This window comes from Melitaea cinxia, chromosome Z, assembly GCF_905220565.1.
Source record: "Melitaea cinxia chromosome Z, ilMelCinx1.1, whole genome shotgun sequence".
Taxonomy (NCBI): domain Eukaryota; kingdom Metazoa; phylum Arthropoda; class Insecta; order Lepidoptera; family Nymphalidae; genus Melitaea; species Melitaea cinxia.
In genome coordinates this window covers 18,559,079-18,578,630 of record NC_059424.1, presented here as the reverse complement: position 1 = coordinate 18,578,630, position 19,552 = coordinate 18,559,079, and the positions used below count along the sequence as shown (strand labels likewise).

Here is a 19,552-nt window from a genome sequence, read left to right as displayed (position 1 = left end):
GTCTGAGCTGTCATACTGGTAACGTTGACTGTTTTAGGATTAAAAATAAACCTTATATATAAAAATGAATCGCAAAATGTGTTTGTAAGCATATAACTCAACAACGCCTGGACCAATTTTACCAATTCTTTTTTTAAATGTTCGTTAAAGTCCAAGGATTGTTTTTACGGCGAGAAAAAATCGAATAATTTCCGAGAAAATCCTAAAAACAGCCCTTTTCTTTTTCCTATACAAACGTTTTCTAACTAAAATGTAGAGTCAATTTGAACTTTATTGCCATTCAATAAAGTTCATGTTAAATAATATATTAAGGCGCATTTTACGTAAGTTATTAATGATTAAATTGATATTAATCGTAGACCGCATTTTTATTTAATTTACATACAGTAAAAATGGTATTAACTAACTATTTCACATTACTTATTATATTGTTGCGGGGACGTTAATAATGGAAAAGTCCCGTTTTTAAACTATAGCTCCTATCGATTCTAAACTTGGTACGAATCTCCTATATGTGATGGAGAAATGATCGATGAGCGGATTTTCGGATAACTCATGACCAATAAGGATTACGGGTGTGAGTGTTAACAATTAAAAATTTTAAATGCACTTAACTCCGAAACTACTGAACCAATTTTTATCAATTTTTTTTAAGTGTTTGTAATTTGGTCCGACTTGGGAGATAGGGTAGTTTTTATCTCATTTGAACCCGATAGGTGGCGCTGCTATTGGTATGTAACTCCGAAACTACTAAACCAATTTTTATCAAATTTTGTAAGCATATGTAATTTGGTCTAACTTGGAAGATATGGTAGTTTTTATCTCAATTGGACCCGGTAGGTGGCGCTGCTATCGGTATGTAAGCTATCAAATTTCGTAGCTATTTTCCGGGCAGGACAACGTCTGCCGGGTTCGCTAGTAAAAAATAAAACTTTTTATGAATAAACTATCAAAATAATTTTTTAATATTATTTTATATCAACGTAACAAATATTTTGTATGTTTCATTTTTATAGTAAAATAATTCACACATGCTATTAACTAATCGGTCGTTTATTGTGACTGTCACAACATTGAATAAGTTCAATAATATATCTATTCTAGCTGACACCGCAATGCTCAAAACCGGTCCAGCCGCTTTGGAGGAGTGTTGTAAATTATATTGTGACACGAGAATTTTATATATAAGATATAAGATGTATATAGAAAGGATATTTTTCCTCAAAATAACGCATGTGAAACCGCGGCACGGAAACTGTATTTATAAAGACAAAAAAATGAAGATCGTTAGTAAACGTCAACATATTTACATTATTACAATAAAATTACCAAAAGATTTGATTGGTATCACATTTATACAGTTTCACAAAATACTATTAGGGTTTCAAGCCTCGATGCTGAATATTAATTTCACAAAAGGCAAAAACAGACAGCGGAAGAATAACGTGGTTCGTCCGAGTTATTTTTACGTATATCGGCTTTTATGAGTCAATTTAATCAAAGTTGATGTGATTCTGAAAAAAGATCTTGCTTTGTGTGATCACATGAATAATCGAGTCTTCTTTAAAACCTCAAAAAAAAAAACAAGGTTCTTATATCATATACTGTGTATAGTATCAAATCTTAATTTAAAATATAAAAATAAATTTTAAACTTTTTTTGTTACAAATTACAGCATTTTGTTGTTTCATGTTTTTATCAAATATTTAATACTAGCTGTCCCGCGACTTTATCCGTCTGGAATTAAAAAAAAAAAATAGTTTTCGTTCAGTTCGCAGAGTTATAAAACAAATTTTTTCAAGTACCTTAAGTTACTCTTTATTACATTAGCTATCTGCCAGTGAAAGTCCCGTCGAAATCGGTTCAGCCGTTTCAGAGATTGGCCGTAACTAACAGACAGACACACAAAAGGTGTAAAAAAAATGTTATTTTGGTATATGTACCGTGTATACATCCATATGCATTTAGTAATAAGCGGTTATTTTAATATTACAAACAGACACTCCAATTTTATTTATTTTTATATATGTCAAAAACGTGATAGAAAATGGAATTCATACATTAATATTAATGGACAAGTTCCAGATGGTGACAGAAACAAAAACGGTAAAACTAATAAATGAAAAATAAAACATATAAACATGAGCTAAATAGTCCATCCCTATCCTTTCCGTCCTTTATAACTGCTATACTTTCCTGGACATCTGATGTCACTTTATGTTCCTTTAATTAGATCTTTATTCTCGACTACAGCTGTGCAATATGGTTGCTCTAGTAAAAAGACAAACGTTTCGAAGCATGCAGTCCATTGCATTTTAATCCTTATTTTATATTCGATACAGTTCACACCAAAAAAACTTGTTGAAACTCTGTGTACCTACATAAATAGCTTGGAAAACGCCCAAAACAAATTAAGAGTTTCTTTTGTTCAAAAGCAAAAAACGTCTACCGTGCTATTGTTCACAAAGTGATAGTACGTTTGCTAATAAAGAGTTTGAGCATTTTTTTTTATTACAAATAACAGTTTTAAGAATTAGTTACAACTAAAATAGTTTACACGATATATAAATATTTAATTGATTATATTCAATAAACAGAATATTTAGACTCATGGCGATTTCAAATACAAATTTAAATAAAATCTTATTAATTAAAACAATAATGATTTAAAATTTAAACGAATAATTCGTATAATTTCAAAATAATTATTCTATTTATTTGTTTATTTATTTGTTTATTTACAGAAAAAAAGATACAATTTATGTGATAAACACTGCAGCAAAAACAATTAACAGTTTAACAGTGCACTGTGTTTCTAAAGTAATAATACTAAAGTACACACGATATTATACAATAATATAAAAATATGATATAAATCTAAACAAATGATAGATTATGCATGTGAATATAATTGGAAAGAAAAAAAAAATAACATCAAGTGGTTAAAGAATAATAATAATTATAATAAAATTAATAAATGCGTCCATTTCAATCTATATGTTGGTCTAAAAATAATTTTTTTAAATATGTTTTTATAGTTGTTTTTTTTTTTTTTGATTTTTTTTTTTAATTCGATGGCAGATTATTTATTAAGAAAGGAATAATATATTCAAAGGTACGTTTTCCATAAAAATTACTATGTCTAAGTATTTTAATGTGTGATTTGTAATATTTCTTGTTAGTTTATAGTGACTCATTTTTATTTGAATGTTTGAATTCAAATATTGTTCTATTAATAATGTATATTTTATTTTAGTATGTATTTTAAAGATTTATAAAACATTAATAGTATTGTGAATGGAATTTTAGGTTTAATTATGGTTAATTTGTCTAAAAGGGCACGTAATTTGTCGCAAACATTGTTTATACGTTCCTTCCAATTGAGGTTAGTATTTATAGTAATACCAAGGTAACGCCGAGTTTTAACATAGTCAATAGAGTTACAGTTGCATGTACCAGTATATGAATTATGAAAACATTGATGGCTATGTGCAGTGATTTGTATGTCTCCAGAAAATCTTTTTTGCGTTGAGCTTATATAGATGGCTTTTTTTTTCTCTATGTAATATTAGGCCAACATCATGGAACCATTTTGAAAGGTGGTCAAAATCATATTGAAGTTTTTTTTTATTGCTTGTTTTATATCAGGATGGGCCGACAGAAGACATGTATCATCTGCATATTGATACATTTCACAGGTTTTTACAACGTTTTTAAGGTCGTTAACATATGCGAGGTAATGAAGAGGTCCTAAAACTGAACCCTGTGCAGTTCTTTCTGTTATTGGTATTTCGTCACTGAGGGTGTCAGTAATTTTAACGCGATATATTCTATTTGAAAGATAATTATAACACCAATTTTGAAGTGGGCCCCTGATTCCGTTATTTTCTAATTTTTCAAGAAGAATGTTATGTTGTAGAGTATCAAATGCTTTGCTATAATCTATAAATATTACTAAAATGTGCTTTCCAGCGTTTAACTGTTTATTTGCAGAATTTGAAAATATTGACAAAAGTTGTGTAGTACTTTTTTTGGCTGAAAACTGTGATATGTAGGTAGTTCGTTGCTTATTCATTTGTAAGTTTTTCCTACCGACAAAAGTCAGTTGTTAATAAATAACCAGCTGCGTAGCATTGTCGTTTTACTTATCCCGGTTATCCTTAAAATAGTTAAGGATATTACACTGGCGACGAGTTATTGTGTTAATAATCGATTAACTAACGATATACGGACCTAGTGACGATGTTGGTTTTAGGCACGGTGCCTGTTTTCGACTGTAAAAGTGACGAGTGGCCTGTGCACGTTGCACAATTGAATAGTTTCTTTGTTGCAAATGACATTACCGATACATCAGATAAGGATGGTGGTAAAAGACGTGCTATCCTGTTAAATTGCATGTCACAAGATTCCTATCGATTGACACGCGATTTATTGCATCCAGAGAAGCCTGAAAACGTGTCGTATAAGACTATAGTAGACACCTTAAACGTGCATTTCGAACCAAAAAAGTGCGTGTACGCGGAACGTGAGAAGTTTTATGACGCTAAAAAGGAGTCAGGCGAGTCGCTCATGGATTACGCAGCTCGTCTCCGTGGTTTGGCGTCAACTTGTAAGTTCGGCACATCCCTAGAAATGAGCCTCACCGATCGGTTCGTAATGGGTGTCGATTCATCCGCGGTTCGTGAAAAGCTGTACCGTGAGGACCCGGCCAACATGAAACTTAGTAAGGCTCTGGAGATTAGTATAGCAGCTGAAAGTGCACATAAGATAGTACGTGGCGCAGGCGCTCCGGAAGTGGTGGTCAAACAGGAACAATTGCTGTATGCGGCCGCTAGCGCTGGCCGGTCACGGTGCAGCAAGGGGCGCGCGCGGCGCCGCGCGGCGCCGCGAGCGGTTGGCAGCGGCGGGACCGGTGGCAGCGGCGGCACGCGTTGTGGCGTGTGCGGCGCCAAGTCGCATGCTTCGGCCGAGTGCGGATTTCGTCATCTCGCGTGTGACATATGTGGCGTTAAAGGGCACTTGAAAAGAATGTGCACGGCTAAAAAAAGTGAAAGTTCGTCTAGTGGTAACCACAAGGGGTGGCGTAGTCATTATATTTGTGATGACAGTGATAGTGATGAGTATGAAGAATCAGTAGCGGTGAATAATTTAAAGTGTACGGATGAAAAGCCCCTCACGGTTGAGGTGAGCGCGCATGGTTGTGCAATTGGCATGGAGGTGGACTCGGGCAGCGGCGTGTCCGCGCTGCCGGCGGCTCTGTGGCGCAGGTACTTTGCTACTCATTCGGCGCTCGGTGAGTCCAATAAAACCTTACGTACATATGGTGGGTCTATAATAAAACCTATTGGCGTGTGTGAGTTGCCAATAACTTACAACGGTACTACAAAAAATATTAGGTTTTTTGTGGTTGAAGATGGCCCTGTTCCCTTGCTCGGTCGAGATTTTATGTCAAAATTTAATTTTGCATTTGTACCCTTGAACTATAGTTCCGTAAATAAAAACGAGCAAATATTAAATAAATATTCATCACTATTTTCTGGCAAACTCGGCACATTTAATAAATACAAGCTTTCACTACATTTAAGGGAGGGAGCAACCCCACGATTTTTCAAGGCCCGACCGGTGCCATTCGCCCTTAAGAATAAGGTAGGCGCAGAGCTAGATAGGATGGTGCGCGTAGGTATATTGAAACCGGTTTCTTACTCCAAGTACGCGTCTCCGATAGTCGCAGTTTTGAAGAAAAACAATGAAGTGCGTATTTGTGGCGATTACTCAGTATCGATAAACAAGGACTTAAAAATTGATTCGTATCCGTTGCCTAAGATCAATGAACTGTGCGCGTCATTGCATAACTGCCGGTATTTCAGTAAAATTGATCTCTCAAATTCATATAATCAATTTCTTTTGGATGACCAGTCCCAGGAGTATACGTGCATAAATACGCACAAAGGATTGTTTGTTTACACACGACTCGTATTCGGTTTGGCCAACGCGCCGGCTCTGTTCCAACGCGCCATGGTGCAGCTACTGCACGGCATTGAAGGCGTCCAATGTTTCCTTGATGACGTGTTGATAAGCGCCCCAACACGGGAAGCTCATTGGGAGCGCGTGGACGCAGTCATGAGCAGACTCAGCGACGCGGGACTCATGCTACAGCGCTCTAAGTGCTCGTTTTTCCAAGATAAAGTCGAGTACTTGGGGTACGTGATAGATCGCGACGGAGTTCATAAGTGCCCGGAAAAAGTCAAGGCAATCGTCGAGGCGAAAGTACCAGAAAATTCAAAACAGTTGAAATCTTTTCTGGGACTTGTAAACTTTTACCGAAGTTTTATACCGCAAGCGGCGACTATCTTGGAACCCTTGCACGGTCTGTTAAGGAAAGACGTGCCGTGGAACTGGGCCGAGGAGCATCAAAAATCGTTTGATGCTGTCAAGAAGGAGTTGTCTTCGCGCCGCGTGTTGGCACATTGGGACCCTCAAAAGGAGCTGGTTCTGACAGTGGATGCTGGACCTGCCGGGCTGGGTGCTGTGCTAGCCGTACGTTACCCGAACGGAGCCGAGCGTCCGCTTTGCTACGCTTCTCGAGCCCTCAGCAAGAGCGAACGCGCCTATAGCCAGATAATGAAGGAGGCCACGGCTATCGTTTATGGTATAAAAAAATATCATCAATACCTTTACGGCCGGGAACGTCCCTTCATACTGAGGACAGATCATAAGCCCCTGCTGTCGATATTCTCGCCAGACAAGGGCGTGCCTCAGATGACAGAGGCTAGACTACAGCGCTACGCATTGTTTTTAGGCGCTTACAACTATAAAATAGAATACGTTAGCAGCGAAAAGAATGTAGCGGACTACCTGAGCCGGCACCCGGTTGATGCGTCACCGCCGAAGGAGGAGGCCGACGCGGGCAGCTATGTGAACGCGCTAGCGGCGGCCGGCGCGCCGCTGCCCGCCTCGCTTGCCGAACTAAGGGCGGCACTGGCTAACGATAAACTTCTATCAGAGGTTAGCCGGTACGTGGCCAATGGATGGCCAAGGAAGGTACGGGATGATGGACTGCTACCGTACCATCGGTGTCGACATGAATTGCATGTCGATAATGGGAGCTTGTTAAGAGGGCACCGTATCGTAATACCTACCGTTTATAGACCCGCGGTGCTACAGGAGTTACACGCGGCTCACCTAGGTATTGTCAAAATGAAGTTGTTGGCAAGGGAGCGTTGTTGGTACCCAGGTATCGATCGCGATATTGAGAAGGTTGCGGCTGACTGTGACAGGTGTATTTCAATGCGAACGGCTCCGGCTAGGGCTAATATGGAGTCTTGGGAATGGCCCAGGTCGGTTTTTGAAAGAATACATTTGGATTTTCTTGGTCCTTTTCATGGGAAAATTTATATGGTTTTAATTGACGCGCATAGTAAGTGGTTAGAATGTGTCGAGATGCCATCATTAACTACGCAAATGTTGATAAACAAACTGCAAAAAATCTTCTCTCACTTCGGTTTGCCGAAGTCGATTGTGACAGATAATGCAAAAACATTTGTTTCTACAGACTTTAGTACTTATTGCGTAAATTCAGGAATAACCCACATCTTGTCGCCCACTTACTCACCACAGAGTAATGGACTCGCCGAGAATGCCGTCAAGATTTGTAAACGTTTTATTACTAACGCCAGAAAAGATGGTCCGCTGAAGGACTTGAAGGAAAAATTAGATGAGTACCTGTTCCACTACCGCATCACGCCTCATTGTACTACCGGCGTGTCCCCTGCCACTCTTATGTTCGGTAGGAACATTCGTTGTAAATTAGATTTACTTAATGTGCCTGTGCAATCGCCTTCTGCTGACAAAAGACTGTTAGAGGTGCCAGACCGCGTCCGTTTAAACCAAGCTAGACAAAAAATTAATTTTGGTGGCAGAGACAGGACCTTTAAAGTAAACGATCAAGTTTGGGTCAAAGATTATAGGTCTAACCCCAAAAAGCCGACATGGTTACTTGGAAAAGTAGATAGTCGCGTCGGTAAGGTTGTTTATGATGTAAGCGTGCTCGGGACCGACATTGTTTGGAGGCGTCACGTAAATCAGTTACTGAACGCTAACTCATACGATGGTCATAATGTTGAGCCAACGTGGACGTATGACGAGTCGCGATCGCAGCCCACGACCGGTGCCAACGGTGGCGGCGGCGGCGGTGCGGACGCGTCCTCCCCGCGCCCGCGCTCGCGCCCTGCGGCACCGAACGCGCGCGCTGTCGGCGCACTCCCTCACCCCCGCCGCACGCCACCTTCAGCTGCGCGTAGCACGTCATCGTCGTCGGCCTTCCCGCACGATGTTGATGACGATGACACGTTTGAAACGCCTCCCAGCAATGGTGGTGCTAAGCCTGCGGCCCCTTCGCCGCTAGTTGAAAATGATGAAAAATCTCCGAAACGAACTCGGTCTGGACGCCCGGTTAATCCACCGAAAAGGTTGTTTTATTAAGACCTAGAGTAAAATATTATTTGTTTTAAGAGTAAAAGTTTATTTTTTTTACATGTCATTGTTTCTTAGAATAGATTTTAGTACCACTTCTCTCGTTATTGGAGTAGGTAAATTAAAGTCTAAGTACTTGTAAATTAGCCGTCTAGGCAACTTTACTGCTAACGACTAGGTTATTAAAATATGGTGGAGGGAAATAGATAGAATAGATGAAATACTCAAGTACATAGATATTTACAAATCGTAGCTACAGGATTTAATGTCCATAGTCTTGCTTATTTGAACTGTTTATTATTTTATATGCTTAAAATAGTAATTCAGTTACTTATTATAAATTTAGGAACGCTTATTTGAACTGTTTATTATTTTATATGCTTAAAATAGTAATTCAGTTACTTATTATAAATTTTGGAACGCTTATTTACTTGTTGTAAGGGTGTTTCCCTGAATAACAATAATGTATTTACTATCTAAATAAGTAAATGTTCTCTTGTGTACTTTTTGAAATATGGTGGAGGAATGTGATATGTAGGTAGTTCGTTGCTTATTCATTTGTAAGTTTTTCCTACCGACAAAAGTCAGTTGTTAATAAATAACCAGCTGCGTAGCATTGTCGTTTTACTTATCCCGGTTATCCTTAAAATAGTTAAGGATATTACAAAAACCGAATTGATTACTATATAATATGTTATTTTTATTATAAAAAATTTGAATTTGTTGATGAATGTATTTTTCCGTTATTTTATCAATTATTGGTAAAATAGTTATAGGTCTATAATTATCATAATATGAGTCAAAGTTTCCTTTTTTTATTATAGGTCTTACAGTACCTGTTTTTAAATCTTTAGGGTACAGGTAGGGTAATCATGACACTACCGTTTATAAATTTCACAAAAAATGGAGTTAATTTTACACATAATTCTACGATATTAACTCCGCGAATATTATCTATCCCGGGTGCTTTTCTAGTACTAAGTGATTTTATTATTTTAAAGATATTACAATTTTCGGCTTTGATGAATCTACATGTAACATCAATTGAATTTTTATAAATATTTTTATCAAGTAACGGTACTTGACATGTATTAAATATATTTTTAACGTTATTATAAAAAGATCTTGCGAAATTATTACAAACTAGCTGACCCGGCGAACTTCGTATCGCCTAACACAAACTTTATCGTATGGTATTAAAGTTCAAATTGACTTTTAAGTATTATCACAAATCTTTTGTATGGGAGTATAGAAAAGTGTTGTTTTTAGACTTTTTCAGTAAATTTAATTTTTTTTTTTTTAGAATTTTTCTCTCCGTAAGAACCATCCTCGTACTTCAAGGAATATTTTAAAAAAAGAATTAGCGAAATCGGTCCAACCGTGCTCGAGTTTTGCGCTTAGCAACACATTCAGCGACTCATTTTTATATTATAGATAAATATATATATATATATATATATATATATATATATATATATATATCTTTGATCGAGACATGTTTTCTGTCAAAGGCGTGTAGTATTAATTCATCTAAAGATTTTTTATCCTACCGGTAAGTAACAATTGCCTTAGTTTTCTGGGGTCATTTTTATTTTTATTAAATTTAATTTTGTTATAGAAACGCAGTTTTACTGTAACTTTTTTATTGCAGTAATATCGAAAAATGTAACTTTCTACTCGTGAAAGAATTTCTAAAATGAGTTTAGTAGTCCCAAAGTTTAGCCCCTACAAACATTCAAACAATCTCACACACTATACCACCATATATAATTTTAGTAAAGATGTATTTAAGCTTATTATACGATTCTAAAATAATTCTAATATTATCAATCTACAGCATTCAAAACAATCACATCAATTAAGAGTTTGTTGATACCGCGTTCCAGTAAGGCGGTCATCGTTTAAGCAAATGAAAACCTGATTAATCATCAGTTTTTGAAGATACATAATATGCCGAGCGTAGCTCTGCACAACGCCCACTGAATGATGATGAGGTCTTATTGGATTGAGGAATTTAAACTACGGATTATGAAAGTTTACATCATTTTTCGGGTAAAAAAATTGTTACCATAGTCACAAGACTCATTGTTTATTAAATCGTTTGCTATTTTGACTTTTCTATAACGTAAATATACTGTCCGATCAATTTGCAGAATTAAGACAGAAACGAACGGAGTTGAAAAGTCATTTTTAAATATTTCATATTTAGACAGTATATAAATTAGATACTTACAACAACAAATGAACGGTTATCAAATATTGCGTCCAAGAACTGTTTGAAATACTATACAAAACTGCTTTGGGCCAAAAAGACAGTGAAATAACATAAGATTGATACACATCGAAGATGCAATAAACAGCATTATTTTATCGTAGAGAATAAATCCTCTCGCAGTCTGCGCAGACAACAGTCGAGACGTTTTATTAAAAATATTTCAAATATTTCATTTGCGGCCGACCGAAGTTCAGTAATGACTGTTCTGGTATGAAATTTTTTTATTGCTTGTAAAAATTTAATTTATTGGATTGTCGGATAAGAGGCGTATTTATTATTTAATTTAAGCATTTAATAAATGAAAAATTCTTTAAAATCATAAGTTGATAAGTGGTTTAAACAATGAAAGAACAAATCATTTGAAGGTTTCTTCTCTAAAAAAGATTTGATATTAACTTACCGCGCTGATCAATCGATTGGATGTTTTAATGGATTTATAAGAAAACTATGCTTTTTTGGATAACTCAGGCCTTCCAAGTAATCTAACAGAAGCTTTAGAATTTAACAGATATATGAACAAACCTGTGACTTGATATTTAACGATAGTTTAATTTATTATATATATAAAAAAGGATATTTGTAAGGATGTCCCTTATAAAATCGTAAACTATACATTTGATCATGTCATGATCGATGGGTCGGTATGACTAAAAAAAATTCAAAAAGCGTAGCAACGCGCGCACGTTACAGCTAGCTGTTTTTTTTATAAATTTGTTATTTGAGATAGAACATTTCAATTAAATCAAAAAATATTAAAAAAATGTCTAAAATCTGCGCTCAACTTTTAGCAAAATGCAGTTTCCACTGCAACAGTTAATAGAATAGAGATTTATCCTTACACTACGTGCTTTCATTTCGTTACAAATTTAAACCGACATTTTTGATATGTTCGCGGATTTTCGGTAATTTTTCTTGCTATTCTCTATTCATTTTCTTTTGATCGTATTATAGATATCTAATCTTAAGACAACGTTTATTTTTACTGGATAATATTATTTCAGCGGGTTGCTTAAATGTGTCTTTATGTATTTCTCATTATTCTTGTTCATTCGAATTTAAGGAACGTTGCTTATGATCAATATACGATTTTATTATGTAACAAAAGAATGCTTCGTTTTTACATAGATTTTATATCGTGTTTTCGTCATTTTTGTGTATTTTTTACTGACGCAGTTAGAGTTAAAATTTTCGTTACTAACTTTAACTATTATTTATACATATAATAAAATGGTAGGAAAGTCAAAACTGTACATTGAATATTTTTTTTTAAAGAATAGTTGGGGTGCGATCTACAATCGATACCGAAGCCAAAAATATAGTTTTTAGAATTTTTGTCTGTTCGTCTGTTTGTCTGTATGTATGTCCGGGATAAATTCAAAAAGTACTGTACTATTTGGTACGAATATTATTAAGAAGTCGGGTCAACATATAGGCTACATATTATCACGCTACCACCAACGGAAAACGAGCAGTGAACCTTTATTTCTTCAACGCATTCTGTAACACCGTGTAATCTAACGACGCATATTTGAATGTTGTTGTTATTATGTTAATAACTATGCTAAAATCGTGCTTCACACTATAAATAAAGACATTCTGTAGTATATTTAGTATCAGCATTGCACCCGTGCGAAGCCGGGGCGGGTCGCTAGTAATACAATAGAAATGAATTCTTGTGAGATCCACTTAATGCTGATGCAACTACTTCACGGTTTCAATCTTTGTTAGCACATAACATTTAAGCTTTATTATTTTGGTGATCTTGGCATCTATTGTTGTGAATATTTCCACAATGAGCTACAATTGATTACTTAAGCATTATGATTCCTGACAGAGCTATTATTAAGCCACGGTAGGTATAACTAACCTTTCTGTACACTTCTCCAACGAGTCCAGTCCAGATATTATCAGATACTTCACTTCCAAATTTTCCATCTCTTACGATACGTATCTCATCTACAACAAAAGTCTTGTTTTTTTATAAATTCTAAAACATCATACAACATTACATATTTTTGAGGCAAAGTAGTACACCAGGATAATTATATTCTCACACAAGAGGGAATTCTAAACATTTTTAATATAATATCAAAAATCGACCGTTCCAGCGGTGATCGAATCTGCATGTCCGACTAACCATGTCGGTGCTCTAGCCGAATAACATTACATATCTACTTATAGAATAAAATAATTGGACCCCAATTACGTGGAGATCTTTTAAATTCATTACATATCTAAATCTAACATTTTCTTCAAATTATTATTTTATGCAGAGCTTTTGAACACTTTTGAAGTTTATACAAGGACATTTCACTCAAACATGTTATTAATATTTGCGTACCTATATTTAAATTACGTGTTCGCATCGCCTGTTAATCAAGGAAGGATATTAACATTATTGTAAAACTCGTGAGAACTAAGTTGAATTGTAATTTAGCGTTTCTTTTCTCTAAATATTTTAAATAAATCCTCTTTAACATATAATAAATATTACGGGGTTTAAATAAAAATATGTAAGTATAATACAAGACCAAAATAAATTTTATATTTATATTATATCCCTTCATTTTATTTACACACATAAAAATAAATTATTTTATACCTATGTCAAAGATAGAACCTCATAAAAGGATATATATCGTTAGCGAAAACTTTTAAGTATCTTGTTATCTTCTAAGTACATTCATCATTTACAAACTTTTTCGAAGTAACATAGAATATTTTTAACCGACTTCAAAAAAGGAGATAGTTACTCAATTCGACCGTATATATTTTTTTATGTATGTTCGGCGATAACTTCGTCGTTTATTAACCGATTTTGATAATTCTTTTTTTATTGGAAAGGACAAATCCTAAATGTGATACCATCATAAGGAAACAAGGATCTGATGATGGGATCCTAGAGAAATCGAGGTAAACCCTCGAAAATCCTCATAACTTTATTTTAATCGAAAGCCGATGTTTATCATGTCACATTTAAATTTCATCGAGATCTGATTACAACTTTTGTGGTGATTTTTGATAATGCGTATTTACTTGACTTCGTCTACTTACGTTGTACTACTTGTCTTGATGTAATTGAAGTCGGTTTTTTTTTCGTTTGCCAGCAAATACAATTATTAATAAATAAAAAGTTATAACATTGTTCATCATGACCTGTTTAAAACGATAAGTAATCTTAAATTTTTTAGACATTGATTAAAAACCAAAAAAAAAATGGTTAAGTAAATAAAGTGTTGATTATTTGATGTACTTACATTTGATGCCAAGTCGCGCAGCAATTACATCAGAAATATCTTTGCAGAATCCGTGGAACTGAGTCTCCCTTTGACCAAACTCTTCTGGTTTGACCATCATGAAAGGTTCTTGAATAATGCTTGTGACAATGTACGTCTTGTTAGTGTCATAGGATACTGGCGAATGAAGCTGAATATATTTCGGTGTTACAAGAGTGAGTCCTTGCTTATCAGTCCATGTTGCAACCTGTTAGTTTTCAAAATACTAAATTAATTTTTATCACTATAAATAATCTATATAAATAAAAATAAATGTTGCTAAGCATATAACTCGAAAATGACTACCAATTCAGCTATTTTTTTTAATGTTCCTTAAGATCCATGGAAGGTTTTAATACAAAAAAAAATTTTTTTGAAAAGATATTTTTATTTATTATTCAGTTTTGACAGAACGAAGTCTTTCCGGGCAGCTAGCGGTATAATAAAGTAAAGGAATGAAAAAGTATGTAACATGACTTTTTTTAAAGTAAAATGTTTTTCTGAAAGAAAAGAAAAAACGCGTTTACCATGAAAAAATTGTAGCATAACACAATTTAGAACCAAATTATCTATATGCATCATTTAGTAAGAGACTCATCAAAGTTTCGAGTATTATCTCCGCTTATAACTATAGCAAAGTTGATGTACATCCGTTAAAATTGATGAGCCTAATCCAAGGTCTGAAAGCCTGGATCATAGCAATCTTCGAAGTCAAACTTTGATCTCCTACATTAACGATGTCCGTGAGATTAGAACGATCGATTAAAACGAACGGTATGGTCATATATATTTATATATCAATGAAATCTACTTTTGAATCAAATAAGCACAAAATCCACGTTACATAACTGTAGAGGATGAGTTTGTGGCGAAATAATTGTTGTGTTTGACAGGTTTGGTTGACTGATGTAAAGTTATTGTTGGTATACTAACCTATACAGGTAAGTGTTTATTGCTGTATGAGTATTTACGATTATATTGTACACATTGAAAATGAATTTATTTACAATAGAATCAAGGTTAGATGAAGGATCTCAATTTAATTTTTTTTTTACTAGGTCGAGCTAAATAATTTTATTTTAAGATTTGGTGCATTGAACTACGTTCCTCTGCATAATCGATAGAACCGCGTTTCAACAAATAATATTCGTTTTTGTGTCTACGAAATATTATTTTACAACTGTTAGTTTCAATGGATATTTTGATGTATGTTACAAAAACAGTTTAAAAATTTGATTGATTTGTTTTGATGGCTTGCAGAATTTTGCAGACTTTTAGTTTATTTACTAAAAATTTGAAATTTCACTATTTTATTTCAAATAATAAAGTCATTATAGGAGACTAGACTCATAATATGTACAATTTTATTTTTGTGTTACCCACACATTAGGAATTCTAAACATTTTTTGAATATCATATCAAAAATTGACCACTCCAGCGGGGTTCGAACCTGCGTCTCCGACTGACCGTGTCGGCGATCCAGCCAATTAAGCTATGGAACGATGTACCCTCTAAATCGAAATTTTTGATATGATGAAAAAATGAAAAAATGAATGAATGAAAAAAATATTGCTAATAATATTGTCTCACTGAAATAAAATGTAGGATATTTTAATTATGTTATTTAGGACGTAAACGACAGATATATAGAATAGATTTTTTTTTACTTCAATCAACAGTTAGTTCATGTTTCCCGAAACAAATAATATTACTTTATAAATAACTTACAAACTAAGTTTACTAATTTAAAGAATTTAATCATAATATTAGTTATATAAGATATTCATTTACAAAATAAGTGTACACATATTGTTGTTAGCAAGTAAGTGTAAATATAATAAAAATAATAACTATAAATAATTGTGTTTGCTCGCAAACGAAAAAAAAACCGACTTCAATTACATCAACAGTAATACAACGTAGATCGACAAAAAAATAGTCAAGCAACTACGCGTTATCAAAGATTACTCAAAAAGTAGTTATCAGATCTCGATAAAATTTATATGTGACCACATGATAAACATCAGCTTTCGATTAAATTAAAAATTATTAAAATCGGTACACCCAGTAAAAAGTTATTGCGGATTTTCGAGAGTTTCCCTCGATTTGTCTAGGATCCCATCATCAGATCCTAGTTTCCTTATCATGATACCAAACTAAGGATATCCCCTTTCCAACAAAAAAAGAATTATAGAAATCGGTACATCCAGTAGAAAGTTATGTGGTATAATACAACGTAGGTCGACGAAAAAAGCGTCAAGTAAAAACGCATTATTAGATATAACTCGAAAAGTAGTTGTTATATCTCAAATAAATTTAAATGGGACCAATTGGCACACAAAACCTTTCGATTAAAACAAAATTTGTCGAAATCGGTCTACCCGGTCAAAAGTTCTGATGTAACATACATAAAAAAAAAAAAAAAAAAAAAAAAAAAAAACAAAATACAGTCGAATTGAGAACCTCCTCCTTTTTTGGAAGTCGGTTAAAAAATAATATGTACAATAAAATCATATCTATACTTAGTATAATATATATAGATGTGCACGTATACAATTTAAAAAAAAGAAAAAAAAAATTGCACGTTAGTACTCTTAGTATAGAATATTCTTGGTCAGTGGACTCGCGTCGATTTTTGGAGACTATAAGGCTAGTTCTTAAGTTTTCTAAAGTTGCAGTGAAGTACCGATGCATGTTTAAAAAAGAAAAAATTAATAAATATGGAATAACAAAAGCACGGGCGTTTTATGCCTGTGGACATATCACTTACATAAAAAAAAAAAGATATTCATTTACAACAACTCGTTTTTAAAAATTGTACGTTTAGATTGTTTAATATTCGATATTTTAATTCATCGTAAGTAATAATTATTTATGCTGTGTGGCTACGGCGCCAAAGAATATAGCCACCCCTCTCTTTCCGTGGGTGTCGTAAGAGGCGACTAAGGGATAACACAGTTCCACTATTACCTTGGAACTTAAAAAGCCGACCGATAGCGGTATAACCATCCAACTTCTGGCTTTGAATTACACAGGCCGAAGATGGGCAGCAGCGTCTTCGGTGCGACAAAGCCAGCCCTGCGGTCACCAACCCGTCTGCCCAGCGTGGTGACTATGGGCAAAACACATGAGTTCACGCCATTTTTGGCATGAACTTGTGGAGGCCTATGTCCAGCAGTGGACTGCGAAAGACTGCTGTGATGATGATGATGAATTATTATTTCTTTAAAAACAAGAAAAGGATTAATTTTTTATAAATTAAATTACATTAACAATCGGATATCTGTCCTTGTTGACCGGCCCATTGTACCTAGAAGAACACGTTAAGCGGTTGGTCACATTTGTTATCACATACAGCGATCGTTACTAGGGAAGATATCCGCCAACCCGCAGTAGAGCAGCGTGGTGGATTAAGCTCCAATCCTTCTTCTTACATAGGAAAAATTATGCCCAGCAGTGAAATTTTATGGGCTGAATCGTGAACCGTGAAAGTTAATTAATTTCATCAATAAAAAATCACCAATATTTTATATCAATTGATATTGTTTAGTAAATATTTTCATCAGTAACTTCCAAATTCAACTTCGTCCTTTTGGTCTACGGTTCAAAAAATCTAAGCATATGACGTCACTAATGTAATATATTATGGAAGCTTTTATAAAAAAATTAATAGCAGATAATTAATAAGCTTTACACGTAAACTTATAACATTGATTTATGGACTTTGAGAAATCATTACAGAGTTGTAGCCGAGTTGGTGAAATGAAGTTGAAATTAGCCTTCAAGAAAGGTGCCTGCTTCTAAGTGATGCGAAAAGTTTTGACTTAAAGTGGAGAGTTCATAAAGCGACAATGCAATAACCAAGTTGTATTTTAATAGATTTTAACCGTCTTGGAAAAGACGAAGTTATTAATTGCTACATAATTAAATATAGTAGATGCTTGAAACTATAATATAACTAATTATGTATATATTTTGAAACAAATCGTTTTTAGTATGATAAATTACAGATTATTAAAGAATAAAATCATTATATGACTCAAATGTCAACAATGTCAATAATAAAAATACAAAAAATAGATAGTTAATTTAACTTGATCACATATATTTTTATTTTTTATTTTACGCCTTTCTTTATATATGGTGTTCGAATCCTTTCAAATGGGGGATTCTTAGCTGAATAGAAGAAAATTCGTAGCTGAATTTCAAATTTGATTTGGTTTAAATAGACAAGCTACTTTGATAAACTCGTTTCGCGTGATACCTTTCGTGAGCGCGTAAGCACGACTATAATTTACAATGAAAAACTTTCTACGAGAAAAATAATTCGTTTCCATAACCTGTTCTTTTAGTTGTATGCGGTAATTCGTATTATTATTTCATTTCATCAACGTTTCCTAGGGCTAAAAAAAATAATTGTAGAAGGTCGATGTTGAACGGGTATAAAACACTTCGATTCGATTTCACAAATGACTTATTTAAGGGTGCCGATGCAGCAACGGTCATTGGACGACTCACTTAACGAATAACAATATGCCTTACACTAATACTAATATTTAAATTTTGCCAACATAGACAGATTATTGTACCACATTACAGATTATGTATATACATGGATTACAGACAATATATTGTGTCGCTTGCAATAGTATTGAACTTGGAACTTCTGTATAACTGAAGTGCGCTGCCAGATTAGCTCGTATATTTTAGCTCGTAGGATTTTTTTCGCATGTAACTTGATCTCTTACACCTACAGAACCTGATATTTAAAATAACGCAGTTAGCAGTAGTCGATCAACTGTAAAAAAAGTTTATCCAATACTAGTAATCTCCAAGTGGTCGAAATTCACTCATACTCTGAGACTTCATAATTAAAAAAAAATGATGAAAATAAAGAATCTTTTTTTTAATTTTTCTATTTGACTACATTCTTTGACAATCAACAAAATATTATAATATGAGTGTGTGTGTCAACTACATGGTAGTGTGTGTAATATGTTTTTAACTGACTTAATACATTTTTATACATAATTATTTAAAAAAATATTAGTATTCTGCACTCCTTCTCTATATAAACTATGAGTGTTCAATATTTCATACTGCTCTGTCCGCGAAATTTTCGTAAAAAGGGTTACAAAGTTTTTGCTTCACGTATTAATATATCATTTCGGCCTATTACAGTCCACTGCCGGACACAGGCCTCCACAAGTTCGCGCCAAAAATGGAGTGAACTCATGTGTTTTTCCTATAGTCATCACACTGGGCAGGCGATTTGGTAACCGCAGGGCTGACTTTGTCGCGCCGAAGACGCTGCTGCCCGTCTTCGACCTGTGTATTTTAAAGCCAGCAGTTGGATTGTAATCCCACCATCGGTCGGTTTTTTAAGTTCCAAGGTAATAGTGGAACTGTGTTATCCCTTAGTCGCCTCTTACGATATCCACGGGAAGAGAGGGGGTGGCTAAATTCTTTGATGCCGTAACCACACAGCATAAATAATTATTACTTACGATGAATTAAAATATCTAATATT

The 19,552-nt window shown here is 34.3% G+C and overlaps 1 protein-coding gene across 1 annotated transcript in view; it reads right to left on the bottom strand.

Annotated features, from left to right (window-relative positions):
- LOC123668895 (glutamate receptor 1-like) overlaps window positions 1–19,552 on the bottom strand; it is a 194,637-nt gene that overhangs the window by 28,899 nt on the left and 146,186 nt on the right. Inside the window, exons 9-10 of the mRNA XM_045602587.1 lie at window positions 14,005–14,230; window positions 12,615–12,703 (exon numbers count right to left, since the gene is read on the bottom strand). Coding sequence (XP_045458543.1) covers window positions 12,615–12,703; window positions 14,005–14,230 — 315 coding nt within the window. The remainder of the gene's footprint in view (window positions 1–12,614; window positions 12,704–14,004; window positions 14,231–19,552) is intronic.